The 27793-nt window shown below is 40.6% G+C and overlaps 1 protein-coding gene across 1 annotated transcript; it reads right to left on the minus strand.

The window, feature by feature from the left end:
- Positions 1-27789, minus strand: LOC145463114 (WASH complex subunit 5-like). Its single transcript, XM_081446826.1, has 32 exons — positions 27540-27789; positions 17831-17937; positions 16785-16869; positions 16128-16228; positions 15216-15335; positions 14749-14821; positions 14450-14602; positions 13510-13623; positions 13195-13236; positions 12349-12475; positions 11566-11687; positions 10791-10920; positions 10555-10667; positions 9946-10053; positions 9759-9817; positions 9081-9156; positions 8563-8673; positions 8207-8284; positions 7492-7554; positions 7046-7126; positions 6660-6761; positions 5812-5991; positions 5258-5382; positions 4957-5119; positions 4439-4538; positions 3674-3753; positions 3498-3601; positions 2840-2969; positions 2616-2712; positions 1550-1709; positions 892-979; positions 1-327 (listed from the first exon to the last, which is right to left on the minus strand). Exons 1-32 carry the CDS (start codon positions 27762-27764, stop codon positions 268-270), a joined length of 3477 nt encoding a protein of 1158 aa, XP_081302952.1. The 5' UTR covers positions 27765-27789; the 3' UTR covers positions 1-267.
- Positions 27790-27793: the final 4 nt, after the last annotated feature.

Consider the following 27793-nt stretch of genomic DNA (forward strand, 5'->3'; position numbering starts at 1 on the left):
CTCTTATTGATGATAACAATGAGCCAATCAGCGCGCGAGAAATTAGACAGTTATTGTAAAAAAGTCAATCGAGCTTGAACGACTATCCCGCGCTTTTCGGCTGTCATGTGTTGCTTTTTCCGGGCTTGCCACCCGTTACATGTCATATTTTTCACACGATTACTCACCTTTTAGAAGTCACTAGAAAATTGATTTGAACTAAATTCTAATATTCTATATACTGTAGACTGAAAGTCTTAGAAACTTCTTTGACGTTGAGTTGAAATGCTACGTGAGATGAACTCGAAACTGATCAAAAATGTAGCTTGGAATGTGAGCCTCAACAACCTGAAAGTAAATCAAAGTATCCATTGAGATAGGAAACAGCATGGCTTAAACAACTTTATTAACTATAGTTCTTGCTCCTTGATGTAATGTTAGGATTTTTTTTGGAAGAAGGCGTCAAACTTAGGTTTCGTTATTTCGCCACCTTATGAAACAATAACGTTTCCGCGATAATGGAATCCTTAGAGACAAATTATTTTTGAAGCTTGCACTTTATTCTGGCAATTTCACTAATTGAAATACAGACATTTCCGCTCACGTTTTAGTACGTTTCTCAGAACGTTTCACTGTATCTATGTACAGAAAACATATTTCCACACCGAAACACAAAGACAAACAACTGCAAGTACGAGGAATTGAAATACGATTTCTGTCAGAGACCCTGTCACGCACGACGTCCTTTGGTCTCCCCATGCACGGCACGAATTGCGTTGCGTAAAGATCACAACTGATTTATGATTGGCCAAGCTCTACAGAGGAAATGTAGTGTTCTAAAGTGTTTGTTTTCCTGTAATCCAACAACGGTGGTTGTTATTTGGAGTAAAAACAAGGCAAAGCAAAACTGACCTTTCTTGGAAGCTCACTGTACATGATAAAGTCTTCCATGAAAACCAACAGGTTTACAACTTCTGCTGGGATCTCCTGGCTCCTTACACTGAAATATATGTGAATCAATGAATAGACGAAGAAGCGAACGAAATAACCAATTATCAACCTACCGAACAAACTAACGAACGAAAAAACGAAAACGAACAGTTGATCAATCGAACGAACGAATGCCTGAATGCTGTATGAATAAAGAACTACATGAAGAAACAAAATAAATTAATAAACAAACAGATCGACAAAAAGACTGACAGATTGGTAAAACAGACAGACCGACAGACAGACAGACCGACCGACAGACAGACAGACCGACCGACAGACAGACAGACCGACCGACAGACAGACAGACCGACCGACAGACAGACCGACCGACCGACAAAAAGAGACATCTAGATATATAAGTACATGCAGACAAACTGAATCAACAGATAAGATAATTAAATTATTCTCAAAATAGAAGCACGAATGTCACTCGAGTCATGAGTCTTCGAAAGCGGAATAACTAACTGATGACGACAAAAAAGAGAAAAACAACGTTCAGGTTATCCCCCTGCCATTCCTGGATAATAATAAGATGGAATTTGAGGATTGTTCGAGGGTGGCAAGGTTCCGTACTTACTTAGTAGCAGAAGCTTCTATAAGGGACCTGACGTACTGTCCACAGCAAGCCAAGAATTGTTCCGTGTACTCCGAATGGAATTGTTTAAGGACTGTTATCATTCCCACAACAAATGGCGCGCTGTCGATTTGATCGGTTGGACGCCTTGCTACCATTGTGCCTGGAGCAAGAAGACAGGTATAAACTGGATTAGCTGGGTACAGGCGAAAAATCAAATGCCAAATGACGGTGAAAACACGCCTACGAGAATCGACGAAGCCTTGGGGTCTCTCCCCTATATTGCTCACTGCGTCATAATGGTGTGAAAATTTTCGCAGCACTCGAGAGTCTTCGCAATAGTTTGGATTGGACACTCTTCAGGTAAGGAACGAGGATCCTCAACTGAGTGATAGAATAATACAACAGGCTCACATCCCACTTTGGGAAGGAAAACGCAAAGGCATGGCAAGTAAATAAAACAAACCCGTGCTTTTTAAATCTACTCTTCAAAGAAAGCAAGGAAAAAACTAGTGTTTGAATCGTTTTAGTCCCTCCTTTGAAAAGCAAGTTCTGAAACATCTCAACGCTTAGCATCCATTCATCTAACTGTCTTGAAAGGTAAATTACAATAATTTTGACTTTATGTAGCTAAGGTATATTTTAAAATGTAAATAGTGTCCCCAATTATAAATACCATTGACACTTAAATAAAATCTTTCATTCAATAGGATAAACAAAGAAAGTTGCAACTTGTTTCAGAGCATGATGGTCCCAGAGAGAAAATTTGTTGCGTTGTCCACCAATATCAAGTCAAAAGACTGCAAGTCGTTCATTTGCATTTACGAGTGTAATCTGGCATCTGTCCCAGGTTTTTCGAAGGATGTAGAACGCCACTGATCGGTTTCATAACTAAATCACTACTCATTGTACAGCTTTGTTGGTTTTACTGACACTTATATCTATTAGGTACTGATTTCTCCGGTGGAAGGCTCTACCACCCTTTGAACAACTGCGACATCAAAGCCACAACTTTGAATACAAAGCCTTCTGTTGAAATGAAGTGGTCATTGGCTAATTCAGTTCTTACCAACACTCTTGACGTACACCAGCTTCGACAGTTGAGCAGTCACGCACAGAAAATTCAGCAACGCAAAATACGGATACTTCTTTGTGGTGATATAAATCTGTAAAAAAAAATCACAAAATCCCTTGTAGTACAAAACTGAAGAACAACTACATCACGCAGGGGATGAAAAAAGAAAGAAAAGAAAACAATTACAATATGACTTCAGAGCAAAATAAAAGCCTGACCTTGGTCAGGGGGTTGTGGATTCCAGCCCATTCAAGATATGACGTCAGTTCAAACATCAACGGGTTCTCTTCTTTGGGATATGGCCGAGTGGGATCCTGGTAGTGAGCCTCGACATCGCGCAAAAGTGCGCTGTAGTAGAATTGATGAAAGAAAAAGACAGAGGTTAATTCCAGTTTAAGAAAGAACTGCTACTCTATCTAAACAAAGCTGTTGTTGATTTTTCTCAGGTAGCAAGTAGCATTTAGTAAATTTTGAGTCGTGACGGTAAACGGAAAACTTGCACATCACAACCTTTTCATTTCAACAAGATCAGTGATTGAAACATAAGGAAAGATACAGCAGAGCTCTCTATTTCGTATGACTTTCACAGTAAGCTTGTCCTATTCTCGAGTAAAATAGAGCGCATCACTTTTTCAAGCCAAAGTTGATGAATGAATATATTTGTTCGACCGGGCTGACAAATAAATTAAAAATAATCTACACTTTCAGAGCTTAGTCAACTTCTGGTTGACGACGAACACGGCAAAAAGGCGTATTTCTTTTCTCTCTTTTTATTGCAGCAATAATATTACAAAAAGGCGTATTGCAAAATATGAAGCCTAGTAATTGTTAGACGGCTATAGAGAGCACCACTGTAAGGAACAAAACCATTCTTACTTGTTAAAAGTCTCCAGAGCATTATGAAGAACCTCTGAATCAAACTTGCAAGAGCAGTTCAGTTCATTGGCAATCTGTCTTCTAATGAGCTGCATCTGTCCCACCTAAACGATGAAAAATAGCATAAGCCGAGGTACGTTGGCATAAACAACAAAGAATAGACGGACATACTTTACCTTCATGATCACCTCACAGTACTGAGTCCACAATCGAGCCAGCTTTTGGGTAACTGGAGGATACACCCTATAGGGTGAAGCTAAATGGAGAAAGAATACACACATTTAAGACATGCGCTAAAGATTTTACTTGTAAGCACTGTCTGACCTACTAAGTTTGTCATGATCACAGACTACACATGCGCAATAGGCGACTTGTATGATGTCGACATTTGACTACAACAAGCGGACAAACTGCTAACGAAAGAAGGCAAAAGTTTAATTGTTGTCGTTTGCTGTTAAGGGTAAACGTCTCCAATAATTCAAGACACAGGATTTTGTCAGTTGTATTCAAATGTTGACATCTTGGAAGTGTGCTGTTACCGATGAGCTTCATGGCTTCTCAGAATTACTGCTCTTCTTTAATTTTCATATCATAGAGCAACCATGAGGAAAGCTCTTAATTTTTCACTTAGATGAGACTCTATACAATCGCAGTTTATCTCCCAGAACTTTTTCCAGGTTGCTCAACAATGCGGTGGTTCCCATTTATACATCTGGGTGCAGAGAGGCACTGTGAGACCAACGTGTCTCGCCCAAGAACAAAACACAATGATACACGCCAGGGCTCGTTCCCCTGAATCCGGAGCCGAGCGCACTAACCATGAGGCCACCGCGCCTCACCGAATATACGAACGCGATTTATAACCAAGTTGAGGAAACGGGAGAAATTCTGGTTCCATCTCTTGTGCAAGGATAAGAGTGTTCCATACAAGAAATACCAACCAATGAGACTCTTGACAGGTGTAAGCTGTTTGGAAAGAGGGACTAAAGTGTCCGCCACAAGTTTGTCTTTAAGTGCTCCTCTGAGAAGCCCCTGGAATTTCTGGGGACAGCAACAAAACAATGCCGAGATTATCACAGATCCGTAAACAAAGACACAGAAACATGCATGTGTTTCAACATAACTCTTAACTTGAACTGTATATTTACTTTTTCAAACAGGTTTAAACAAAGGAAATCATTACGTTATCAATCATTACGGTGTTTGGATATCTGATCTTAATTCGTACAGATTTTTACGATTTATTTCTCCGTTTTCTCCTTAGTTTTAGTCACTTTGATTGAGGAGGTATATCAAACACTCGGGGCAGGGTTTCAGCACATTTCTAAACACCTCAAGGCTCGTTAAAAATACTGCATTACGTCGTATCTTTAACTCTCCTCTCGGGGTTTGGAAATATGGTGAAGTTTACACAGTCTCTCGTGTTTAACTATATTACGTAGACAAACAATTTCCAAACCTGCAATTCCTTGACGATCATGAATGACAGCAACTTGTCTAATCCAGTCAGTCCAAATGAACCAACAGCCTGCTGGAGCTGTTTTAGAATCAGTAAATTCATGACCTCTTGTTTGGTTCTACTGTCGTACCAGGCTCCCATCTGATCAATGTAACACGTGGTCCTGCAGTTAATAAGATAATATCTCGTTGTAAATGTAGCATTGCTACAAGTACCAACCAAACAAGCTGGCTCAGAGCTTTCCGAAAAGCCAAGACCCTTGATTAACGAAGACCAAAACCTGCATAAATAAATCTCTTACCTGGTGTCTGTTATTCGTAGAATCTCCCTCGCTAGTCGTCCAATGAAATTCACCGATTCATCCACAGGGGGAAACTTCGGTATAGGAATTGTGGTCGATTGATAGACAGACTGCCAATCATGAACCTAACAAGACAGACGTAGATTATCATAAAAGAACACTGTACCTTTGTTACATGCAAATAAAAGTCGATGTTAGTTTAACATTTGACATAATTTTCACGACATCAAATTTTCGCGTCGCAATAACTTTATCGTCTTTCTTAAGTTTTGATTATTATTTTGTTTTGAAATCATTGTGGCACTTTTTATCTGCAACAAAAGCTCACAATCCATTTTACAATTGACAGTAAAATCAAAAAGAGCTTCTATACGAGTTTTGCCCCCAAACTACATCTACTTTTTCGAATGTTTGCTGTGCAGTACGTTTACTTCGAAAAAATCCTTGCAAGTCCTTACATTTCAGCCCTGCTGTTGTTGTTTTTGCCGTTTTTGTTGATGGTAATTTTTGAAAGGTCTATTCGAGAGAACAACACATCGCAACTCAACACAAACCTTTTCTCTCAGAAAGCTGTTGCATTCCTGTTCCACGTTGTAATTAATAATCCTAGAAACTTCCTCTTGCCAGATTTTCAGGCCATAAATGTTGATGTAATCTTGGATGTACTCAAAGGAGCGGCGGAACCCATCCATTCTTCCACCGAGCTCTTTCAGCCTTATACTAAGCTCAGATTGCTGTCAGAACAAACAAAATCCGGGATCAATTTTTCCGCCCAATCATATGCCTGTCCTTAATTACTTCATTTCATATTTATGACGCCATAGGCTGTTTCCAGAGGCGACGTCTAATGCTCTGGTCCCAGTCGTTTAAAGGCTGAACAACGCTATCCACCGGATAAATCGCTATCCAGTGCACAAGCGTTAACAAAACAAACCACGCTATCCACTGGATAGTGATTTATCCGGTGGATAGCGTTATCCACTTTTCGAACAACCCAAGCCTGGTGGTAATGTTTGGAGATAAGTTTGCAGTGTTTAGATGAAAAGAAATAAAACGTGTATGGCTCAGAAAGGGCGGAGGGGGTAGAGATGTTTTATGTCCAACAGTTGCAGGATTACGGACCTGACAGCATCTTACATGAAGTTTGAATCTACTATAATGATTTTCTGAACATACATTTGAGATGGATTTCTACTGTCGCGTAGATTCACGCGCTTGAAGGAGAGCAAACAAAGAGATTTATGGTGTCTGGGAAAGACGTTGAACGTAATTTAACTTCTTTTGCCCCAATCCTCCATAAATTTATTTCACGTATTTTACGTGGGTGCATTTACGCATGTAAAAACAGACAACATTGGAATCCACCTTAAAAGTGCTCTGTTTGAATCCCAGTACAGCGTACCTTAGCTTTTGGACTGAAGGTGAGGCCCATGTGCAAGGCAGATGCTACCTGTCTTACCAACTCCTTTCTTATCCCATCCTCTAACAGCTGCTTTGGATCAATCTGTCGACAGTGGAAATAACACGTGTTACTTCGACAAAACGGTGCAAGGGGAGGGAGAACAAAATGTAAGCTAATTTTAAAGACTTTTCCGAGGCACAGCTATATGTACAGATTTTGAAGAAGTCTGCCAGACCTTTTTAATTTGACACTAAAACTCTTTTTATTATTTCAGGCGAATTATATAGTTATGTAACAGAACTAGACCATTAAGGTTTCCATAAGTGAAAACATCTCTTTTAGGTCTCCACTTTTCGAAGTCAGAAGTGGTCCATTGATCTTCTCACCTTTATAATTCCCACTAAAGTTGTTTTCATCATCAAAATCCCTTCTGTGAACACTGAGATGGCATGAGTCAGCTTTGCTATCTGAGAGGGGGAAAGATGTTTCACTAGACTGCTAAAAGCTAGTAAATGTTATACTTATAGAGAGAAAATCAGATCATTTCAAATGAACACGATATGATGGTCTCTTCACGAAATTCAAAAAACCTTCCATATTCATTCAGAGTCGAAGAAGCGGTATCGCAGAAGTCATGGGTTCGCATCCCATTCAAGCCTGAATTTTTTCAGGCTTTAATCTCACAACTACTTAAGGTGTGTGCATAACTGCGATGATCAATCATTTCTTCATATCTTTCTCCGCAGTTCAAATATGTGATCTTTCATATATTCACTTGTAAGTGATACCAGAGCTTGGTCTCAGCATTTTGTTGAAATTGAAGGGTACATACCTGGTATCTTTCATCTAATTGTGCATATTCTCTCAATTTGTCCTTTTCCAACCTGGTTGGAACCTAAAATTAACAATCCCAAGATCGATCTTTAAGTGACACCTAAACCCTATCAATCTGGCCTCAATTGTTCGAAGGCTGGATAATGCTATCAGAGGGATAAATCGCTATCCGGTGAATAAGTGTTAACAAAACAAACCACGCTATCCATTGGATAGTGATTTGTCTAGTGGCTAACGTTATCCATCTTTCGAAAAACCTGGGCCTGATTTGTATACAGCATGACCAAGCTTGTGTCACTTGATTCTAAAATCTTGTTTTCTTCTTTAAGAATCTGTCCTTTTCAGAGAATTTCTTTCATTATTTGTTGTTTCCTGTCAGAAACGCTACTATCTACGTATGTGAGATTACTTTACGGTACTTTACTTTACTTTACTTTACTTTTTGCAGCCCAGCGTCTACATCTGGTTCGATTCGCTATAGAGGTTATTCTGAGAAAGCTTTGCGTAAACTCGCTATAAGATTGTGGTCGCTAAAGTGCAAACTGTTGACGTTGTGATCGCGTAAGGAGTGATAATTTTACAGTTTGATAGTTGTGAGATTAATTATTTAAGAGTAACCTTTTTCTATACTCAGCTTTTATATATTAACAAGAGGAATCAACGGTTCAAGTCAAAACGAAATTTGTAACTACAGCAGATTTTACTTCACCAACCTCTTTCACATTGCTAATCTGAAGTTGAATGATTCTCGCAAGAAGACCAAACATTGTCTCAGGAATAATCTGCAAAACCTGCAGTAACACAATACAGTGTATTATTTCCTTGTTACAAGTGGAAGAAATTGTTCCTTGCTGGGTGTCAAGAACATACTTAGAGCAGTTTTCAATTGAGTATCGTAAATAAAAACTAAAACCATTGAAAGTAATCAATCTAACCAATCACAAACGACACAGACAATCCAGTGAACCAATCAAAACTCAAAGCAAATACATGCATATGATGGGAAGTGTGGGATAACATGTATGAGCACGTACACAGTTATGGCGGGTTATGGTTTTGTCTCATTTACCTTTCTAACATAAGCGACCAATTCGCCAGAGTAGTACTGGGACACACTCACTAAATCAGGACTGTTTGCCTGGCCAATGCGCACAAGAGGCAAATCCATAGCTGATGCCATCTATGGGGAAATTATAAAAAATCTAATAGTTTTTTTTTTTTTTACTGTGAGAGATCTGGAGACCGCCTGAAATTCAAACTCGGAAGAGGGGAGTGGGCGGGGGGGGGGGGGGGGGGAGGAGATGAAAAGGCATCCTAAGGAGCAGGGGTGGTGCTGAAAGAGGAGTAAGGGGGAGGGGAAGTTTTTTCCTTCCTTCCGCCACTAGCCCCATTACCCTCTCCCTGGAAACTTTTCCTAAGCCAACATGGTGGCGAATCTACTTGATCGCAAGCAAAATACCGATAACTCATGAACACACAGAAAACCCCAGTAGTGCGGGCTAATCAAAAATCAAAATTAATGCACAAAATTGAGTGCAGTGGGTGGTAGATACTAGACTACAATACCATGATTTTACATTTTTTTACCTTGAGGAATGTTGCTCTTAGTTTCTGAACCAGTGAAGGGTTACTCTTTATTCCTTGCTGCATGAATCCAGAATAACTACAAAATAAGGGCAAAGAATAAATAAGCAGGGCAGTACCAAGGTATGAAGGGAAGAGTGAGTCTGCCTCGAAAGGAATGAAGCTGTGAAGGCCATCATGTGGGGTCAGCCATCAGAAAATTCTGATGCCGTGAACCAGTGACAATATGATATTTGAAGATCCCTGTTTTTATTGTTTTAAGAGTGTAAATTTTAAATAATTTAGTGTTTTGATAGGAATTTTATGGCAGGTTCACAACAGCCCTTGGGTTGCCACATGCCGACCTAAAAGAATATGGTGTATAAAATGTAAGTAAATGGATAAACAGTCAATGAACTGTTTCACTTATCCTAAGAATGCTCTATACAAAAAGTATACAGAGCAAAATGTAAAGATATGAAGACAGAAGGTAAATGTAACTCAAGTTTCATGCACTAAGCAATCATCAGACTAGATGCGTTTTGCACAAACAACGAGTCTGATTATCGCTAGTGTGTGAAACTCGAGTTACATTTACCTTCTGTCTTTATATCTTTATATCTTTATATCTTTATACAATGTGAGTATGTACAGTATGTACATAAGGGTTTGCCGCACATTGAGTTGGTTTGCAAATCTTACCTATCAATGATGTTCCAGGCATATGATAAGTCCGCTACCAACTGAATGGTGATCAAAACCTTGAAACACATCAATGTAAGAGTTATTAGAAGCTAAAATTGTACAATTATAACAATCTGTTGCCTAACTCATGGTGATAACTGCTCTCATAACCACAGACTGATGTAAATAATACACACAGAAGCACCTCTTCTTTGATGTTAATTGTCCTTATCATCTGATGCAGAAACTGTCTTGTCTCCAGCAGAAACTGTCTCACTTGCAGGTTGCTTTCTAATTGATGAAATTCTTGAACCTAATGAAACAAAGATCATGAACTAATTAGAGCAATCTCTTCTGGACTTTGCAACTCTCTGATCAATTTTAAGGGAGAATATTTCAAATGCTCCTGTTCTAGATTGCAGTTGGGTTGAAGAGTGGTTTTCACTTGAGAATGGAAATGTAATTGATTTTGCACTTACTACGCCACACAATTGGTTTAAAAACTTGCGCCACTTTTTCTTCCAATTTCTTCGCAAACCAATTGTGACTCGTTCGCACACGTTTCCAGCTCTTTGCGTCAGCTAAATGTTATTACAGGTACCTGAAATTATGATTGCTTACCGTAATTAATTGCCTGAGTGTGTCTTTTGTGGTTGGCTCTCTAGAGTGATTAATTTGGTTTTGGTTTTACGACACTCAATTGGATTCAACCGCTCTATAAGTTTGAGTTAAAGCAAAGCTGCAATAACTGGTAACAACGGTAACAACGTTAAACACATGTCCATGTAAACACAATGTAAAAGTAGATAGAGACCTCTTCTAATGCTTGAATAAGCTGCACCATTTTCCGTCCAGCAGAGGTAGAATCGTCATAGCTTAATGAGGAAATCTGATTGGACATCTCCTTGAACCATGCCTGCAGGTTTTCTGGAAGATATAAGAACTAAATGTTACTGACTTCAGATCTACCAGAGCATTCATTGGTTAACAAATCAAATTTGTATGCAATGAGTTTGTAATAAATAAGTAACCCGGCTTATACAGTAGTACCATTCTTTTGAATTCGTGTGAGTGGTTTGGTCCCAGAAAACACTTCAGATAGCTCATCCATCCTTTCAACTCCTTCTGTTTTGTGTTTCTCCCACTGGGACTGCTTCTGTGCCAACATCTGCTTGAACATCTAAATTAAACAGCGAACACAATGCATAGACATATGTACCTGTGTTTCATGTTCAGTACAAACAAAATTACAGAACTTCATTTATTACACTTAACAACTAAAGTTCATAGTTCTAGTGTGCATTGAATACAAGGAATGCAAACAATGCACTTTAGATGGGTCCTAGTTGACTTTCCCTTGCAGTTACCAGAAAAGCAAATAAGATTATGCACATGTATGATGCTGGGGTTCAAAATATACCCAGCAGCTTTTGTGCACAGATCTGTGATTTGAATACAACTTAAAGGAGCTACGTCATGGCTAGCCTATCTTGAAAAGCTTAGCCTAAATTTTTCAAGTTTGTCGTTTGTAATCCGTGTTAATCTTCTCCATCCTTGTTTCTTTAAGGTTTATTCTTATCTTTTAGGTGCTTTTCTATCTCAGTGAACTTTTATTTTTAGGTTTCCTTCAAATTAAACCTAATTTTGTACGAGGCGAAACAACTCAAAATAACGTGACTGAGCTCCTTTAAACTCTAAAGGAAAACTTCACTCTTCCATCAAGACTCGCACTCAAGAAAGATGTACATGTATGTGTACACACTGTACTTTTGTACTACACAAAACACACCTGTACAATCTACATAGCTCACGAGAATAAACAAACCTCTTTCAGCTTCAGTTCAAACTGAGCAGTATTCAACAGTAGCTCAAAGACAGCTCTTGGGTCATAACCTGACATAGTTACCATCTCTCTGAGGGTACGGCATCTCTTGTGCACATCAAACACTGTAAAATGATGCCAATATGTATTTATTACCTGAGGCCTTATGAGTCCCATGGCACGATAGAGGCTGCTACATAATGATGAAGAATTGATACAACCTATAATTTACTGTATATGTATCTTAAATTTAGTTATAACAGGGCTCCAGCTTCCTGAAGGCTTGCCAAGTGGAGCACAATTCTAATAGGAACCCATGAATTACTTTTCTTATGGTCATCATAGTCATCATGGTCATCATGGCTAATGGGCTCAAGGGCATGTACACACAATGCTGCCCAGGTACTCATCTTTGATTGGATCACAGGTTCAAGCCATGTTAAGTTATTGTAATCAGGAGCTCCACTTTTAGGCTTGGCTAAATCTATATAATTTATACACAAATATATCTTAGTGCTAATGTAAATACAATCTCTGACTCTTGAAGGACATCATACTCAAGTACAATTGTACAATTCACCAGGAGGGTGTGATTGAATTGCTGGGTTTCAGATTGGTGGGTGGGAGGGTGAATGCCTTAAATGTGACTTAGACCCCCCCTGTCAAAAAAAAAAAAAAAAAAAAAAAAAACACATTCATGTGAGCACCCAGACTTTCAACTTTGCCTAAGAAACATATTTTTTGGGTGCAAAGTTTGTTCTTTAGCTGGCAGAAAACAACACTTACCTTCACAGTTATGGAGCATGAGCCAGCGTAGTGTTACATTACAGTCTCTGATGCAGTTCATGAGTTTTGGAATGTGATCCAGTGCATACTCCTCCACAAGAAATCCTTCTTTGAGATAATTCATCACCTGAGATCATTACAAATATCATATACAGTTTAAATTGTACCACTGTTCATAAAAATACCTCTGATGGAACTTTGCAAAAGATCAATTGAAAGTAAAATAAAAAGAATCAATAATAATTAATGATTTTATCATTACAGTAATACTGTATAGTTTGGTATGTGATTTTTATAGCAAAATGAATTCAAAATTATTGTAAATGGTTTTGTTTTTGTATTTTAATTTTAGGGTGGAATACCCATTTAATATAATTATCATGTACAAAGGAAAACACTTGTCTATGAGTAAAAAAGATCAAACTAGATTAAAACCATAGACATCATCCCATCATACATACATGCATATTGAGGATAAATGGCCAAAACTTTTAACATTTGGCTGAATGAAGGCCCCAGCAAACCCTCCGTTGGTGAATGTTATGGAACAATAAAAATCCAGTTAAGATACAAGTGCACATATGTGTAAGGTTGTATTCAAAAGTATCAATAATCATGCTTGAATCTGTTGTGCATAAGCAAAGTCAAACACTCCTCAGCGAGAGATTTAAAATTGCTGTTCTTGTCTGTATAATTAACTTGCAAGCTTTAAACCTATCACTTCACACTTGGTAGTAATTCTAATAATTATACAAAGGGGAAGTTTAGATGTTTTAAATGCGGAAAGATGTGTTAAGTAACACAATATTATGAGCCAAGCAGATTTTTTAAAAAAAAAACATTTACCTCTGCATTTAAACTTCTAACTTTGGCATTAGATCTGGTTGCCTGTAAGGGAATTACATTGATAAGCTGATGAATGTCATTCTATGACATGCACCTGTACAATATTGTATATAGAGTAATCTTGGTTTATCTTGATGTTCTTTAAACCTATATTTACTTACTACAATAGATTAACATAATAGCACCCATATTTTCACCAATCACCTAAAATTTACGAAGTGATGGAAATATAAATTTTACAACACGTTACATGTGATAGGTCTCTGTTTACTGTAAGACGTATTTTAAGATGAAGTAAAATTAAGATCTTCTCACCAAAGTTTTGACATTAGTAGGATCTAGAGTATTGTTAAGAGCTGTCTTAGCAGCTTTGTAGGGATCCCAAGCTTCCACCAGATTCACAACATTTCCCATGTAAACACTGATCACCTGCCAAAGGACATTAAAAATATGCTCAGTTTGAACTTTGACAATTAATAATGCAAAGTTCAGACACAACTGAGTAATTTCACTTTCCATTCTGAGATGGCCCAGATATTGATTTTGCTACACAACAACACTATGTATGCCCAAGCAATGTTAATATACATGTACCGGTACACGTACATGTAAGCTGGAAAGCAAAGAATGAACCCATTTAAACTGCAAGTATTTCCCTCTGAGTGGTAGCCCCCAAAAAAGAAACGGAGGACCAAATGAGGACCTCAGTTGGTAGAGCAATGGTGATTTAATCCACGGGTCTTGTTTTCGAATCCCACCAAGGGCAAAGAGTTTTCTTTACAATTAACTCATGTGGTTTTGTTTCTTTTCTAGTGCTAATTCTTGGAAGGAAATACTTTTAAAAAAAAATAACACTCCAAATTACTTAAAAGTTAATTCAGTCACTAGATTCAAAATTGTATACGCAATGTTAACATAAGCTGCTGTTTTTGATTAACCTGAAAATTCTCAAGTTTCTGACTGATGTGAGTCACACTCCATGTATTATATTTATCAGATAACCATGCAAACAGTTCAAAGATTTTATTAATAATTGCAATTTAATAATTCTAGTAGCTGATCTTGTACACAGTGAAGTAAAATGGTACTTGGTTTTCTGAATGACAGCTTACAAAAGTATAGTACACATACGTACAAAAGAAAGTCCTGAACATTTAAATTTAACTGTCCACAGCACTGACCTGCCAAACCTCAGGTTCAAGGTAGAGCATTTAGTTGAGAAAAGGGGGGAATCTGCTGTAATCAGCTGTCTTACCCAGTTATCAGGGAAATGTTTGTCTACAATCTCTCTCATTTTAGCCTGCTGGTTCTGTAGAATGTCTGGAGCAAAAAACAAGATGACATACAACATGGAGGCCTGGGTTGCAAGAGCTGTGCTACGGTGTTCTGGTAAAGGATACGCTGAAATCTGATGTGCACAAAGAGAACCAAAAATAAAGATTCATAATAAAAATCAACTTTGAAAAAGCACTTTGTCAAATGAATTAATGCAAACACACATACAAAAAAAGGAAAAAAAAAAAAATAGAATCAACACCACATTTGGGGTCACACCTGATTGTAGACATCGTCAGACCGAAGACGACCAATTAGCATATCCACAAATGAATCAGGTACTGAGATACGTCTTGCAAGAAAAAAATACAGACAGACTGAGTTAAAAAATGGAGACCACTACAGCTGTCATTCAGAACTGTAACTGTGTTGAGTATCACCGATTCAGAAGTTTGACAACTGAGAGTACTATCATGGAACCTTTAATATTCCTCTGTTGCAGATCATGATCATGAAGATGAGACTGAGGAAATGAAAAATCAGTTGAAACTAGTTTGAAAGATTTAAAACCAAAAACAAAAAAAATAAAAAAAAAGAAACGCAGATTTTAAACCATGCAAAGTACATGAAGAAAGCAAACAGCATCATTGTTTTTACTTTGACTTCTGACAGAAGGACAGGAGACAATAAATATCAAATGGCTACAGACATACATGGTGAAAGTGCAAAAATACAAGACTACTCACTGAAAATAATCCTCTGGGTACTTGAGAGGTCTTTTTGATCCTGGAGCCAAGGAAAATCCAGTGCTTCTAAGAAGCTTGCACACATCATCGATATTGGAGTCAACATCAGCCCTGGCTGCACTGAAATGGGAAAATCAAGCCATGGAAGATTTACTAGAAGCAATTTGTAGATTCACATTACAACAGAACACAAACAGAATCTTATTATTTGAATGCAAGCAACAGCCATGTACACATACTCTGATTAGCCAAAAATAGTTCGAAACAAATTTAAAACACTGGGTTGTTGTTGGAGTTCCGATAGCCATCGGCAGCATAACAGCAAGCTGGTTTCTTTCTGAGTGAACAGAAAATCTTGGACCTAATATGTACTGAAGCAGAATGTAGTGGACAAAGCACAATCTTATGTTTTCATACATTGTACATGTATATTTTATAGACTCCACAATTGCCAGCATGACTATATAATTTAACAACTGCAATAGCTGTCTTTATGTTCTAGAAAGGTGGTTAATGGTGGAACCTCTCACCCAATCGAACCTTGGCATGTGATTAAAGGGCCCTAATCAGACACACCTTTGTTTTTGTTTACATCCGAGGGTTTGGCCATTATATTTTATTCGGAGCATGTTGAAATGAAGGAAAGTACTGTGAAACTACTAAAGATGATTAAACATAATTATAGTATTATATACTTTCAGAACACAACTTACAATAAAGCAATGGGAGTTTGCTTCACTATGCAATATCAATAATTTCAATGACATCGAAAATGGCGGAGACTGACTAGGGTCCTTTAACATTACACTATAATGATTCAATAAGTGTATGACTATTGCAGCGTAAAACAAGACCTGCTTTCAGGCTTGACTGTAATTTATAGCAGGCTGCTGAAAATGTAACTGGCCTTACCAGTATCTGTGATATGACACCAACATTCTCTCACGCACATCCCCTTCAAACTTCATATCAATGACAAGAAGCATAACCCCGTACAGGTACAAACTTTCACACTGTGTGGAAGAAGGTAAAAATAGCAATGCTAATAACAAACAAGACTAGAAAAAACATTTTGCAGTCAAAATCTTGAACAATGTACATACATTGTCCTTTCAATTTAACCATTATTTTCTTAGCATGATATAATTTTCCAAGAAGCATAATTACTGTTAGTATATCCATGTATAATGATTGTAAAGTCTAAATATTTAAATTCTTATTCTAATAAATATCCATGGTACACTTATACATGTATATATGAAGCAGTGCTCAGGCCTTTCATGTATACTTTCAGGACTAGTCAAAGCAAACTAGTTTTGAAATAAAAATAAAAATAAAACTATGTGCAACTGTCACTTCCAGCAACGGTGAACAAATTGGCACATCAAAAGCTACATGTACAGTATCGTGAGGCACTTCTGTGTCTGATTTAATTCAAATTGTACTACAGTAAGATTTCTATAGTGAAGTAAAGAATGGGTTAAGATTTGAGACTGAATTCTCCAGATATGTTTAAGTACATGTACATCATAACAAAGCACAATGATCACTGGTGGGAATGAACTTTACCATAAGCTGTTTTCCGTCTTCATTGAGCAGTACACTCTCTAGTGTTTGCTGAATGAAAACTCCTTCATCAAGATCTTCCAGGTATCTAATAATAAGACATCATTAAAAGAAACATTGATAGCAATTACATGTAGTGACACGTATTATAAACAGTGTAATTGCATTTTGTCCACATCATCAGAGGCTATACTTGCTCCAGTTCTATAGGATGAAGCAAGGTCTGAAGAAAATTTGCCCTTTGTGCAAACTCTAAAGTTCTACAGTGTATGATGTGCGAGTTCAAAAGTCATTTCCACTGGCCCACAAAAACATTCATCCATAATAAGATTAACTAAAAATTAATTATTTAAATTTAAACCAATAATACTACCAATAATTTCACCTCTCACAGTACTTCAGTTTTAATTTCCCCAAAAATGTCCAGGCACTAAACTTCACTTGCCCAAAAGGCAAGCAAAGGATACAATCGGATCAATCTGAGTACTAGCCTGACTGCAAAATTCACTAGTCCTAGGCTACAGGACATAACTTTCTTTGCATGCTAATGAGGCTGTCAATGTACATACGGTATGTAGGTATAAATATTGCTACTCTTGTATAAGGGATGCCTTGCCCAGTAATGTTCACAACACAATAAAGTCCAGTCAGTACTCATGCCATTCTGACCCCTTAATACAGGCACATAGTCAGTACAGTTCTTTCATCCTGGTATATATAAATTGGTAACTAGTGGATGACTGAGGCAACCTTAGCAAAGTACTACATCAGGGAGGTATCATTGAGGGCTGTAACCTGTAACACCTGTTACAGCTGAGTATGCTCGATTGGTCCTTAATGCTATGGGTGAACTTTTCTTTTGTTAGTACCATTCACCCAGAATGTAACAAGTTTGTTACAGGTGTGAAGAACAAGGCCACAGGTGACTCAAAACTTAATGACAGCCATGCTACAAGGTGAGCTGTGATCAGCAAGAATGAGTAGCATCTCATTCCAAGGGATGTACAGTAGTGTTGTGTCTTATCTCACGACAACTTACAGATGTATACCTGTTTAGATCAGTGATGTACTTGTGGACACTCTCAAAGGCTTTATAGAATCTGGTCAGGATCTCAATGTGGTTCTCCCTAAATTCCTCATCAAGATCTTGAAGTTCCTATTGCAAGTATATTATTTTACATAGAGAAACACATTCAGTGGTGGCTTATCATTTAAAGACAATAACAGGGATAGGATTAGTAAGGCTGATGTCAGCATTCGCAAAAACGTTGGACTGCATACAGTCTATTGTGCACAATCAGAGTGTGAGTTACAAGGACAGAATATAGCAGGCCAAAAATCCAAGTAATCACATGCGTAGAGCAGTGCGTAGTGTTAAAACGAACTCGACAAGAACTTCTGACTACGATGTAAACAGAGTTTAATTGACAGAGATCAATGTTCCATACAAACTCAAATGAAACGAATCACGTGCCAAGACGAAGGTAAAATTAAACCACGTGCTGTAAGCTTAGCCGTAAGTCGTATGATGTAAACCATATGCCGGTTCGAACTGAAATACAATAACGAAAATAGAAGCTAACGTAACTAACATACCGAAGTATAAAGATAAAATAACATAAATGAAGAAACTATTGCTAACATTCTCAATAACGTCCGTAACATGGAAGTGTAACATAATCGGCACTTATACTGATCGTACGGAAGGCTGGAAAACGATTAATAGGCTACACGGTGTGTAACTTGGACGGTACCTTTATGGCAAAATAACTCTATATTGGAGATATGGATCTAATCAAGTGCGATTCCGAGCATACAGAACTAACTAACCGATTTAGTAACGATAAAAGGAAACTCAACCGAAACAAATAACAATAGAAAACCTAAGAACTAACCCTAAAGAACAAGGAATAGATTACTCACTTTGGTTTGCACACGCACTGAACTTGACTTGATAGAATAGACGAGTAACAGTGTATAGAGAAACTATGGCCCAATGCCGAGTAGAAGTTGACGCAGTTAAATCTGCACTTGAACTGACCTAACCGAGGAAAACCTCGTGGATATATCTAACCGGAGAACACGTACGCAAAACCTAGCAGTTATGACTATTTCCCTAACGGACATAGCAGCTGAAGGCTGGTCAACCACAGTAGATTAAGTAAGTAAGTAAGGCCTTGTTTGAAAGTGACAATTACTTGATAACATCTACGGTAAAGTAAGTTCCTGCGACCAAAAAACGAATTAACATCACGTTTCAAAACCAACATTCCGGCCCCTTAAAGGCGGTACTGCAGATAGCCTTTACAAGGAGATAGAAAAAAGGGTTTGAAACATGAGGTTGACTAAATGATAATACTATTACTTATATTAATTGGTAGATTATATTGTATTGTTCAAGAGAGTTCTGCAATCCACTGAAACTAATGGATTGTGGGTGTTCATAAGTTCCTTAATTCCTTGAAACGGCGGCTGCTTCCAGTAGCACAATCTTGTCGATTGGTCGCACGAGTTCCGATGTACTGGTCTTTAACTTGACGGAACGAACCAGTCCATCTCTACGGTTGGTATACACCTCCAGGATCCGACCGAGTGGCCAGGAGTTACGGGGCTTGTTGTCGTCAAAGACCAGGACGATGTCGTCTACTGCAAAATTCCTCCGCTGCTTGTGCCATTTCTGCCATTGCTGCAGTGACGGGAGGTATTCTCTGACCCATCGCCGCCAAAATATGTCTGCTAGATACTGCACTTGACGCCATCTCCGATTGTAGTAGTTGTCGTGGCTGGTAAAGTTTCCGGGTGGAACAGTAGGTCCTGAGCGCAGCAGCAGCAGGTGGTTGGGTGTCAGAGGTTCTAGGTCACGTGGATCGTCTGACAGCTTTGTGATAGGTCGTCCGTTGATTATTGCCTCCACTTCACACAACAGGGTGTTGAGACCCTCATCGTCTAGCACTTGCTCTTTCATCAGTGCCTTCATGACCTTGCGTACCGTCCGTATACACCTCTCCCATACTCCGCCATGGTGAGAGCCGGCTGGTGGGTTGAAGGTCCACTTGATATTCCGTTGGAGGAGAAAGTCACGAATCTGCGATTGATTCCATTCGTTGATTGCTTCCCGTAGCTCGCGCTCTCCCCTCACGAAGTTCCCGCCGTTGTCGGATCGCATCTCCTCAGGCTGACCTCTCCTTGCGATGAATCTGCGCAACGCGCTGATAAAGGACTCTGTGTCCAATGAGGAAGCCGCCTCTATGTGGACTGCACGTAGGGTGAGACATGTGAATATCACGCCATACCGTTTGACCCTTGTCCTTCCGCGTCGCACTTCGAATGGCCCGAAGCAGTCTACACCTGTGTAGGTGAACGGCGGTTTCGAAGGCGTTATTCGGTCTTCGGGAAGACTCGCCATCTTTTGTTGAGCTGTTGGCGCCTGGTGTTTACGGCAGCTGAAGCACTCGTTGAGAAGATCTTCCGTTTATTATCCAGTATCTCTGCCTAGTGAGCGACAAAGTGTACTCTAGGCCCGAATGACCAGCAACGTGGTGGTAATACTGGATAAGAAGCTTGACCACGTGGTGTTTCTTTGGCAGGATAACTGGATGCCTTGCATCGGTACTGATTGGCGCTCGTTGTAAACGACCACCAACTCGTATGAGACCATGAGTTAGGATTGGGTCAAGCTTGAAAATGTTGCTAGATTTCTTCAACACGTTCTGTCTGCTAGAAGTTGTCTGTTGGTCCACTTCCTTAAGACAACCGAGTTCCTCCTTGAAGCATTTGCTCTGGACGTGCTTGAGGATTTCGAATTCAGCGTTGTTCAGTTCCGCTATGGTGATGGGCGTGGTTGTGTCGGTTGACTGAATTGGACTCGTCACTCCTCTCCTTCGTTCCTTGCTAAGACGGGTGAGGTTTGACTTGTAACGGAGTATCCACGCTACTATCTTCTTGAGATAGGTCCAGGATGAAAACCGTTCAATGATTTCTAAAACGGGATCTCGAGTAGAAGCTTCGCTCATATGTACCACCGCGTCTTTCTTGACTTCTGGGTCATCATCAGGAATGGTAACGTTCATGTCAACAGGTCGTTGTGGCCATGTCTCAGTTGACTGAGTTAGGAATTCTGGGCCATGTATCCAGCGTTGGAGAGAGTCTGCTGACGCGCCTCTTGATGCGTCGTCCGCTGGATTGAATTGTGTGTTTACGTATCGCCACTGAGAGGGAGAAGATGCGTCGTGTATCGTTGCGACCCGATTGGCAACGAAAGTCTGAAAGCGCCTGTCTTGGTTTTCTAGGTAACGCAGGACACAGGTGCTGTCTGTCCAGAAGAATGATTGACTGATCGGTAGACTCAACTCCCCTCGAGATATTTTCTCTAGTCTTGTTGCTACAACGGCTGCTGATAACTCCAGTCGGGGAATGGTAACTGGTTTGATTGGTGCAAGTCTGGATTTTCCCATGACAAACGAACATTTCACGTTTCCATCATGACCTGTGATTCTGAGGTATGTGACGGCTCCGTAACCCTGTTGTGACGCATCGGAGAAGTGATGAAGCTGGCACGACGTGATCTCGCCGAGGTCTGGCGACTTGAAGCAACGGTCGATTGTTAGTTGCTCTAGTTTGGGTAGCTCTTGCAGCCATACTTGCCAGCGGTGCAGGAACTCATCTGGAATCTTGTCATCCCAGCCATACTTGTTACGACAAAGGTCTTGCAGGATCAGTTTCGCATTGAGAATAAATGGAGCGGCGAACCCCAGGGGGTCGTATACTGAGCTGATTATGGATAGTATACCTCTTCTTGTAGCAGGCCTGTCCTTAATGACAATACTAAAACCAAACTGATCGGAGGCTACGTTCCATTGTACACCAAGAGCTCGCTCCACTGGTAACTTGTCGAAGTCGAGGTTTTTGACTTGAGCTGCTCGTTCTGACTCTGGCAAGGACTCGATGACCTTTCTTGAATTAGACAGCCATTTCGTGAGCTTGAATCCGCCTCGTGCTAGGAGCTCGCGCAGTTGTCTTGCGAGTCGAATGGCGTCATCGTCTGATCCAACTGACTTGAGGCAGTCATCGACGTAGAAATTGCGTTTCACGGTTGAAATGGTTTGGGGGTCAAAATCTGCTTTGTTGTCTTCCGCTGTTTTCTTCAGTGCGAAGTTTGCGCAGCTTGGGGAAGACGCGCCTCCAAACAGATGGACTCTCATCTGGTACTCTTCTGGCTGATTGTCGAGATTTCCGTCTGGCCACCACAGGAAACTCAGAGCCTCGCAGTCACTTGGCCGGACGCGTACCTGGTGGAACATTGCTTCCACATCAGACATTAGGGCTATTTGATCCTCTCTGAATCTGGAGAGTACACCAACAAGAGAGTTAGTCAGGTCCGGCCCCTGTAAGAGCTGGTCGTTCAGTGAGGTTCCGTAATGCTTGGCTGAACAATCGAAGACTACTCTCACTTTACCGGGTTTCTGTGGGTTGAATACGGGATGATGGGGAAGGTACCAGCGGGTTCCTAGAGGGCCAGGGTCTTGACTGTTCACTTTCCTGGCGTAATCCTTAGATAGCAGATCGTCCATAAACCCTTTGTATTTCTGATGGACAAGTGGTTCTCTCAGCAGTCGCCTTTTCAGCTGGAGGAGTCGGCGCTCTGCTAGAGTTCTGTTGTTCTGTAGGCGTGGCGGGTAGGACTTCCAGGGTAAAGCCATTTCGTAATGACCGTTTTCTAGTTTAACTGTTTCTTCCATAATGTTCAGAGCCTTCCGGTCGTTGAGTGACATAGACGTTTTTGATTCATAGAAGGTGTCGCTAAATTCTAGGTTGCAAAACTCATGAAATTGTTCATCAAGGGTCTTGTTTCCTTGAACAAAGTTCGCAGTGGACACTTCAGTCGTGGCTGCTCTGCCCAACGGGCCGTTAAGCACCCAACCTAACACTGTTCGAGTTGCAAAGGGACCGCCATCCTCACTTGGTCTCATTTCTTTGGGTTGTAGAGCCTCCGGTACGTCGCTGCCGATTAGAAGGCCAATCTCAGTGTCTATGTGAGATATGTTGACGCCTTTCAAATATGGCCAGCGGTCGACATCCTCTTGCCGGGCGATAGCTTCAGGGGGAATAGGCAAGCTTGGCCTAGAGTAGACCTTTGGCAGCTGTACTGTCTTGTTCTCGCTTAGATCGAAAGCTTCCAAACTGACTAGGGAGCATTCAGTAGGCTCGCTTTCACCTTGCAGCGTTGTTAGTGACAGCTTCGTTTTAGTTCCCTTGAAGTTCAGCTTTTCCAAAAGGCTTTCGGTGCAAAACGACGTGTTTGAACCGGAGTCCAGGAATGCGTACGTTTCCACTATTTTACCATGACCCTTTGCCTTGACCCGGACTGGAAGAATCGCGAGCCCGGTTACTGAATTACTTGATGTGGAGTAACTGGACTTGATGTAACCATTGTTGGCAGAGTTAGAATTAACGGGCGGTGGCTCCACGCCTTTGCCTTGGCCCCCAGTTGGGCTTTCGGTTATGGTTGAAGCGGTTGACGCGTTTGTATTGCTTCTTGGATGTAGGAAGGTAGAATGTTTACCGACACACCCTTGTACCCTGCAGAAGCTTTCCTTTGGGCAGTCGCGCACGAAGTGACCGGCTGTCAGGCAGTTACTGCAGAGTTTATGGTCGTCCACGAACCTTTGCCTTTCCTGGAGAGACTGTTTGCGAAACTTGTCGCAGCGTGATAGCCAGTGGCTAGAAGAACATGATGGACACTTGGGTTTTTCCTTTGAAGTTTTATCGGGTGGAGGTTTGCCTTGAGTTGAGAAGCCCCCTCCTCTTGGCGGTTTTCTCGACGATTTGCCGTTAACTTGCTTTCCCCTGTTTTCGTTTACTACCTTGCCGAAAATGGGATGGGTTGCAGCTCTTGCCTTAGCTGCCACAAAGTCCATGATATCTTTGACGGTGACGTCTCGGTTTTCCCTTTCTATGATACGGTCAACAGTATCGCGCCACTTCAATCTAATTCCAAATGGAAGCCGGTCGATTATCTTCTTGAGGTTGTCGGGATTGTCCAGCTTATTGACGTAACCAATTTCCTTCAACGTATTGACGCAGCTTGAAAGCTGGATGGAAAACTGCTCAAGCGCTGATCCGTCGTCAGGTTTAATCGATGGCCCCTCAATTAGTCGTTTAACATGCGCGGCAGCGATCTTGTAGCTCCGACCGTATCTTTCCTTCAGCAGCCTTCTCGCTTCCACGTAGCCTTCTTCTTCTTGCATGGAAAGACAACTCCTCATTAGTTCCTGGGCGGGACCAGAAGTATACTGCACTAGGTAGTACAGGGGAGAGCTTGAACTTGTGGTCTTCTGTTCCACGAGGTGTTCAAACGCGTGTATGAAGTCGCAATAATCGATGGGATCACCGCTGAAAACTTGCATACTCGGCTGCGGAAGAGTCAGTGCTGCTGTACTTTGCTGCTGATGACGTACAAGCTGCATAAGGGCTTGGTTATGTCGATCTTGCGTCTCCATTAGACGAACGAATGATGCATCGTGATGGCTACTGGGTTTGATGTCATATGGCAAACTTTCTTGGTTTGGTGTCATCCTATGGCGATATTCAGGTGCTTTGGGGTTCAGAGGATACTTAGATGGCTGTCGAGTTTCGTTTGGTTCATAGGGTTGCTTGCCTTGAGAACCAATTACTGTCTCGTCAATGATATTGCCTGGGGGGCCTCCTTCCATGGGCGTAGACGCAGACTTTACGGGTTTGAGTGCTGCTCTGACCGGCGTGACTTCATCCCGATGAAACAGCTCACGCTCGCGGTTTTCCTCGGCTTCTGCCTCCTCGAACACTTGTCTCTCGGCCTCAGCCTCTGCGATGTCGGCTTGCAGTTGGATTTCCGCTTTCCTTTGCTTGATTCTCAATTCTTCGATTTCGAGGTCGTGCAGTTTTTGAAGGGTAGCTGCCTTGACCTCTAACGCTGCCTTTTTTGCAGCAGACCTTGCCTTTGCACTAGGGGTACTGCTTGTGCGAGAACCAATAACAGATCGCGTGTGGAACGAATCACGCGATCCGGCGTTACTTACAGAATCCTCGGGGCCGACGAAAGCACTTTGAGCTGTCAACAATCTTTGAGCGTCTGGTTGCATGATCCATGAAGAGATTTCTCTCTCTAGTTCCGACGCTAGTTCTACAAGCGAGTCGTAATATTTTTCCGAATCTTGACGTTCTCTTTCGGTCTTAATTTGGCTATGATAAGCTTCATGAGCGATTTTGAATTCCTCTAGAACTTCGTTTAGCTCAATCTGGACTCTTTGAATGGCGTCGGCGGATTCGCGTGCGGACAATAACTCGTTAAGTCTATTGACCTTTCTTGTCACGTTTGTCTTCGCAAAACTGCGGGCGGCCTTTAGATCATCCGGTGATTGCGGTTTTGCGGAAGCCATTGTGGAACGTTAATCCTTGATAAATCCGATTAATTGCGGTAGATAAGAAAACGACAATCGTGCGTTACACTGAATGACAAATTGCAGATAACACGGGGTTGAAGTGCGTTGGAGTGATTGACGTGCAAATTAGTCAGCGAATTCTTCGAATTCCTTCGCGGTGCAGCAAATTCGAACTAAATGTGAGTTACAAGGACAGAATATAGCAGGCCAAAAATCCAAGTAATCACATGCGTAGAGCAGTGCGTAGTGTTAAAACGAACTCGACAAGAACTTCTGACTACGATGTAAACAGAGTTTAATTGACAGAGATCAATGTTCCATACAAACTCAAATGAAACGAATCACGTGCCAAGACGAAGGTAAAATTAAACCACGTGCTGTAAGCTTAGCCGTAAGTCGTATGATGTAAACCATATGCCGGTTCGAACTGAAATACAATAACGAAAATAGAAGCTAACGTAACTAACATACCGAAGTATAAAGATAAAATAACATAAATGAAGAAACTATTGCTAACATTCTCAATAACGTCCGTAACATGGAAGTGTAACATAATCGGCACTTATACTGATCGTACGGAAGGCTGGAAAACGATTAATAGGCTACACGGTGTGTAACTTGGACGGTACCTTTATGGCAAAATAACTCTATATTGGAGATATGGACCTAATCAAGCGCGATTCCGAGCATACAGAACTAACTAACCGATTTAGTAACGATAAAAGGAAACTCAACCGAAACAAATAACAATAGAAAACCTAAGAACTAACCCTAAAGAACAAGGAATAGATTACTCACTTTGGTTTGCACACGCACTGAACTTGACTTGATAGAATAGACGAGTAACAGTGTATAGAGAAACTATGGCCCAATGCCGAGTAGAAGTTGACGCAGTTAAATCTGCACTTGAACTGACCTAACCGAGGAAAACCTCGTGGATATATCTAACCGGAGAACACGTACGCAAAACCTAGCGGTTATGACTATTTCCCTAACGGACATAGCAGCTGAAGGCTGGTCAACCACAGTAGATTAAGTAAGTAAGTAAGGCCTTGTTTGAAAGTGACAATTACTTGATAACATCTACGGTAAAGTAAGTTCCTGCGACCAAAAAACGAATTAACATCACGTTTCAAAACCAACACAGAGTTATGCCTGGCAAACATCAAAGGAGCAAACAAAGACGCGAAGATTTATGTTGGAAGGTCCACGACAGTGCACAATCTTTTGTTTTGCGCTCATACACTATGCATGAATTACGTAACCAACACGTTTTGATTGGTTAGTTCCTCAGTACGGAGTAAACAACTATTGTGTTTTGTGCACCGTCAAGGTCAAAAAAGTGAACAAAAACATACAACAAAGAATTTTGTTGAGTTTCATAACCATTCCCCTCTATAATTCAACAAATGCTATATATCCCTCATTGACAAAGTCACTCATATTTATAATTATTTATCATTATTTTGTTAACCAGTGTATATGAAGATGGCCATTGATTTGACTTTAATTTGCTGAAGACTCAGCATTTGTGACAAAATTACTACTAGCAACCACTTATTCCTCAACCTGAACCAGGTGCCAACATGAAAGCAAGGCCTACAAAAAGCCATTTCCCTTCAAACATAGTAAACAGGCCGATGTGTTGTTCTAGAAAATAGCAGTACATGTACCTCTTCCACAGAGCATTTTCTTGATTTAGCCTCCACCATATCCCTAGGAATATATTCCAGTTTTGTTCATTCTTTCATTTGATAATTTTGGATTGAGACTCCCCTTCCCATTGGAATTTCCAATAACCCTCCCTGGGATAGGCATGGATACTTGATGGAATGTTTTTCTTACCCCCAAGAAAACCTTTGACTGTCAATGCTGATGCACTGACTCTATCACTCACTTTAAAAACACCAGGAAAGTCTTGCTAAATAAATGGAGAGATGCCGAGGATAAGAAGGGGGTTGGGGTTGGGGTCTTCCTGATCAGATCAACCTGTCACTATTTTTTACTGACAGGTTCTCTATAGTTATGAGTTTTCAGTTTCCTATTCATGAAGGATCAGACTTAATGAGACAAAACGTTCATTAGGCGTTCCACCGTCCATTGTACCTCTCTGCACCATTCTAGTATTACATGTTCACCCCTTTGGAAAAAAAAAACAACAATTTATCTGTCGATTTCAGCTACCTCGTATATTTCCGCGATCAAAAACCGTCATGGTTGCCAGAAGGCACGAAACATCTCATACCAGATACACCTATGCTAGCTCTCATTCCCTAAGCTTATGTGATTCAATTTACAACTACGTGCAGCACATGCAAAAACGAAAATAACAACTCACCGCCTTGGAATCAATCCGGTTCTCGTAGTAGTCAGGTCCCTTGAAATAGGAGAAGTCTGCCAAGATCTCGCCATATTTATCACGGTCTTCTTTCGTTTCTTGCTTGAAAACCGGAGGTATAAAGTCGGAGAGCCGCAATAGCTCGGCAACGATGGCATTTCCTCGGCTAACGAGCTTTAAAACGGTCTGTCCGCAAGCGTTGTTATCTGCAAGGAAGTCCACCATCTTGGATTACCGATATCATGTGACCGAGG

This window comes from Orbicella franksi, chromosome 12 (genome assembly GCF_964199315.1).
Source record: "Orbicella franksi chromosome 12, jaOrbFran1.1, whole genome shotgun sequence".
NCBI classification, from domain to species: Eukaryota; Metazoa; Cnidaria; class Anthozoa; order Scleractinia; family Merulinidae; genus Orbicella; species Orbicella franksi.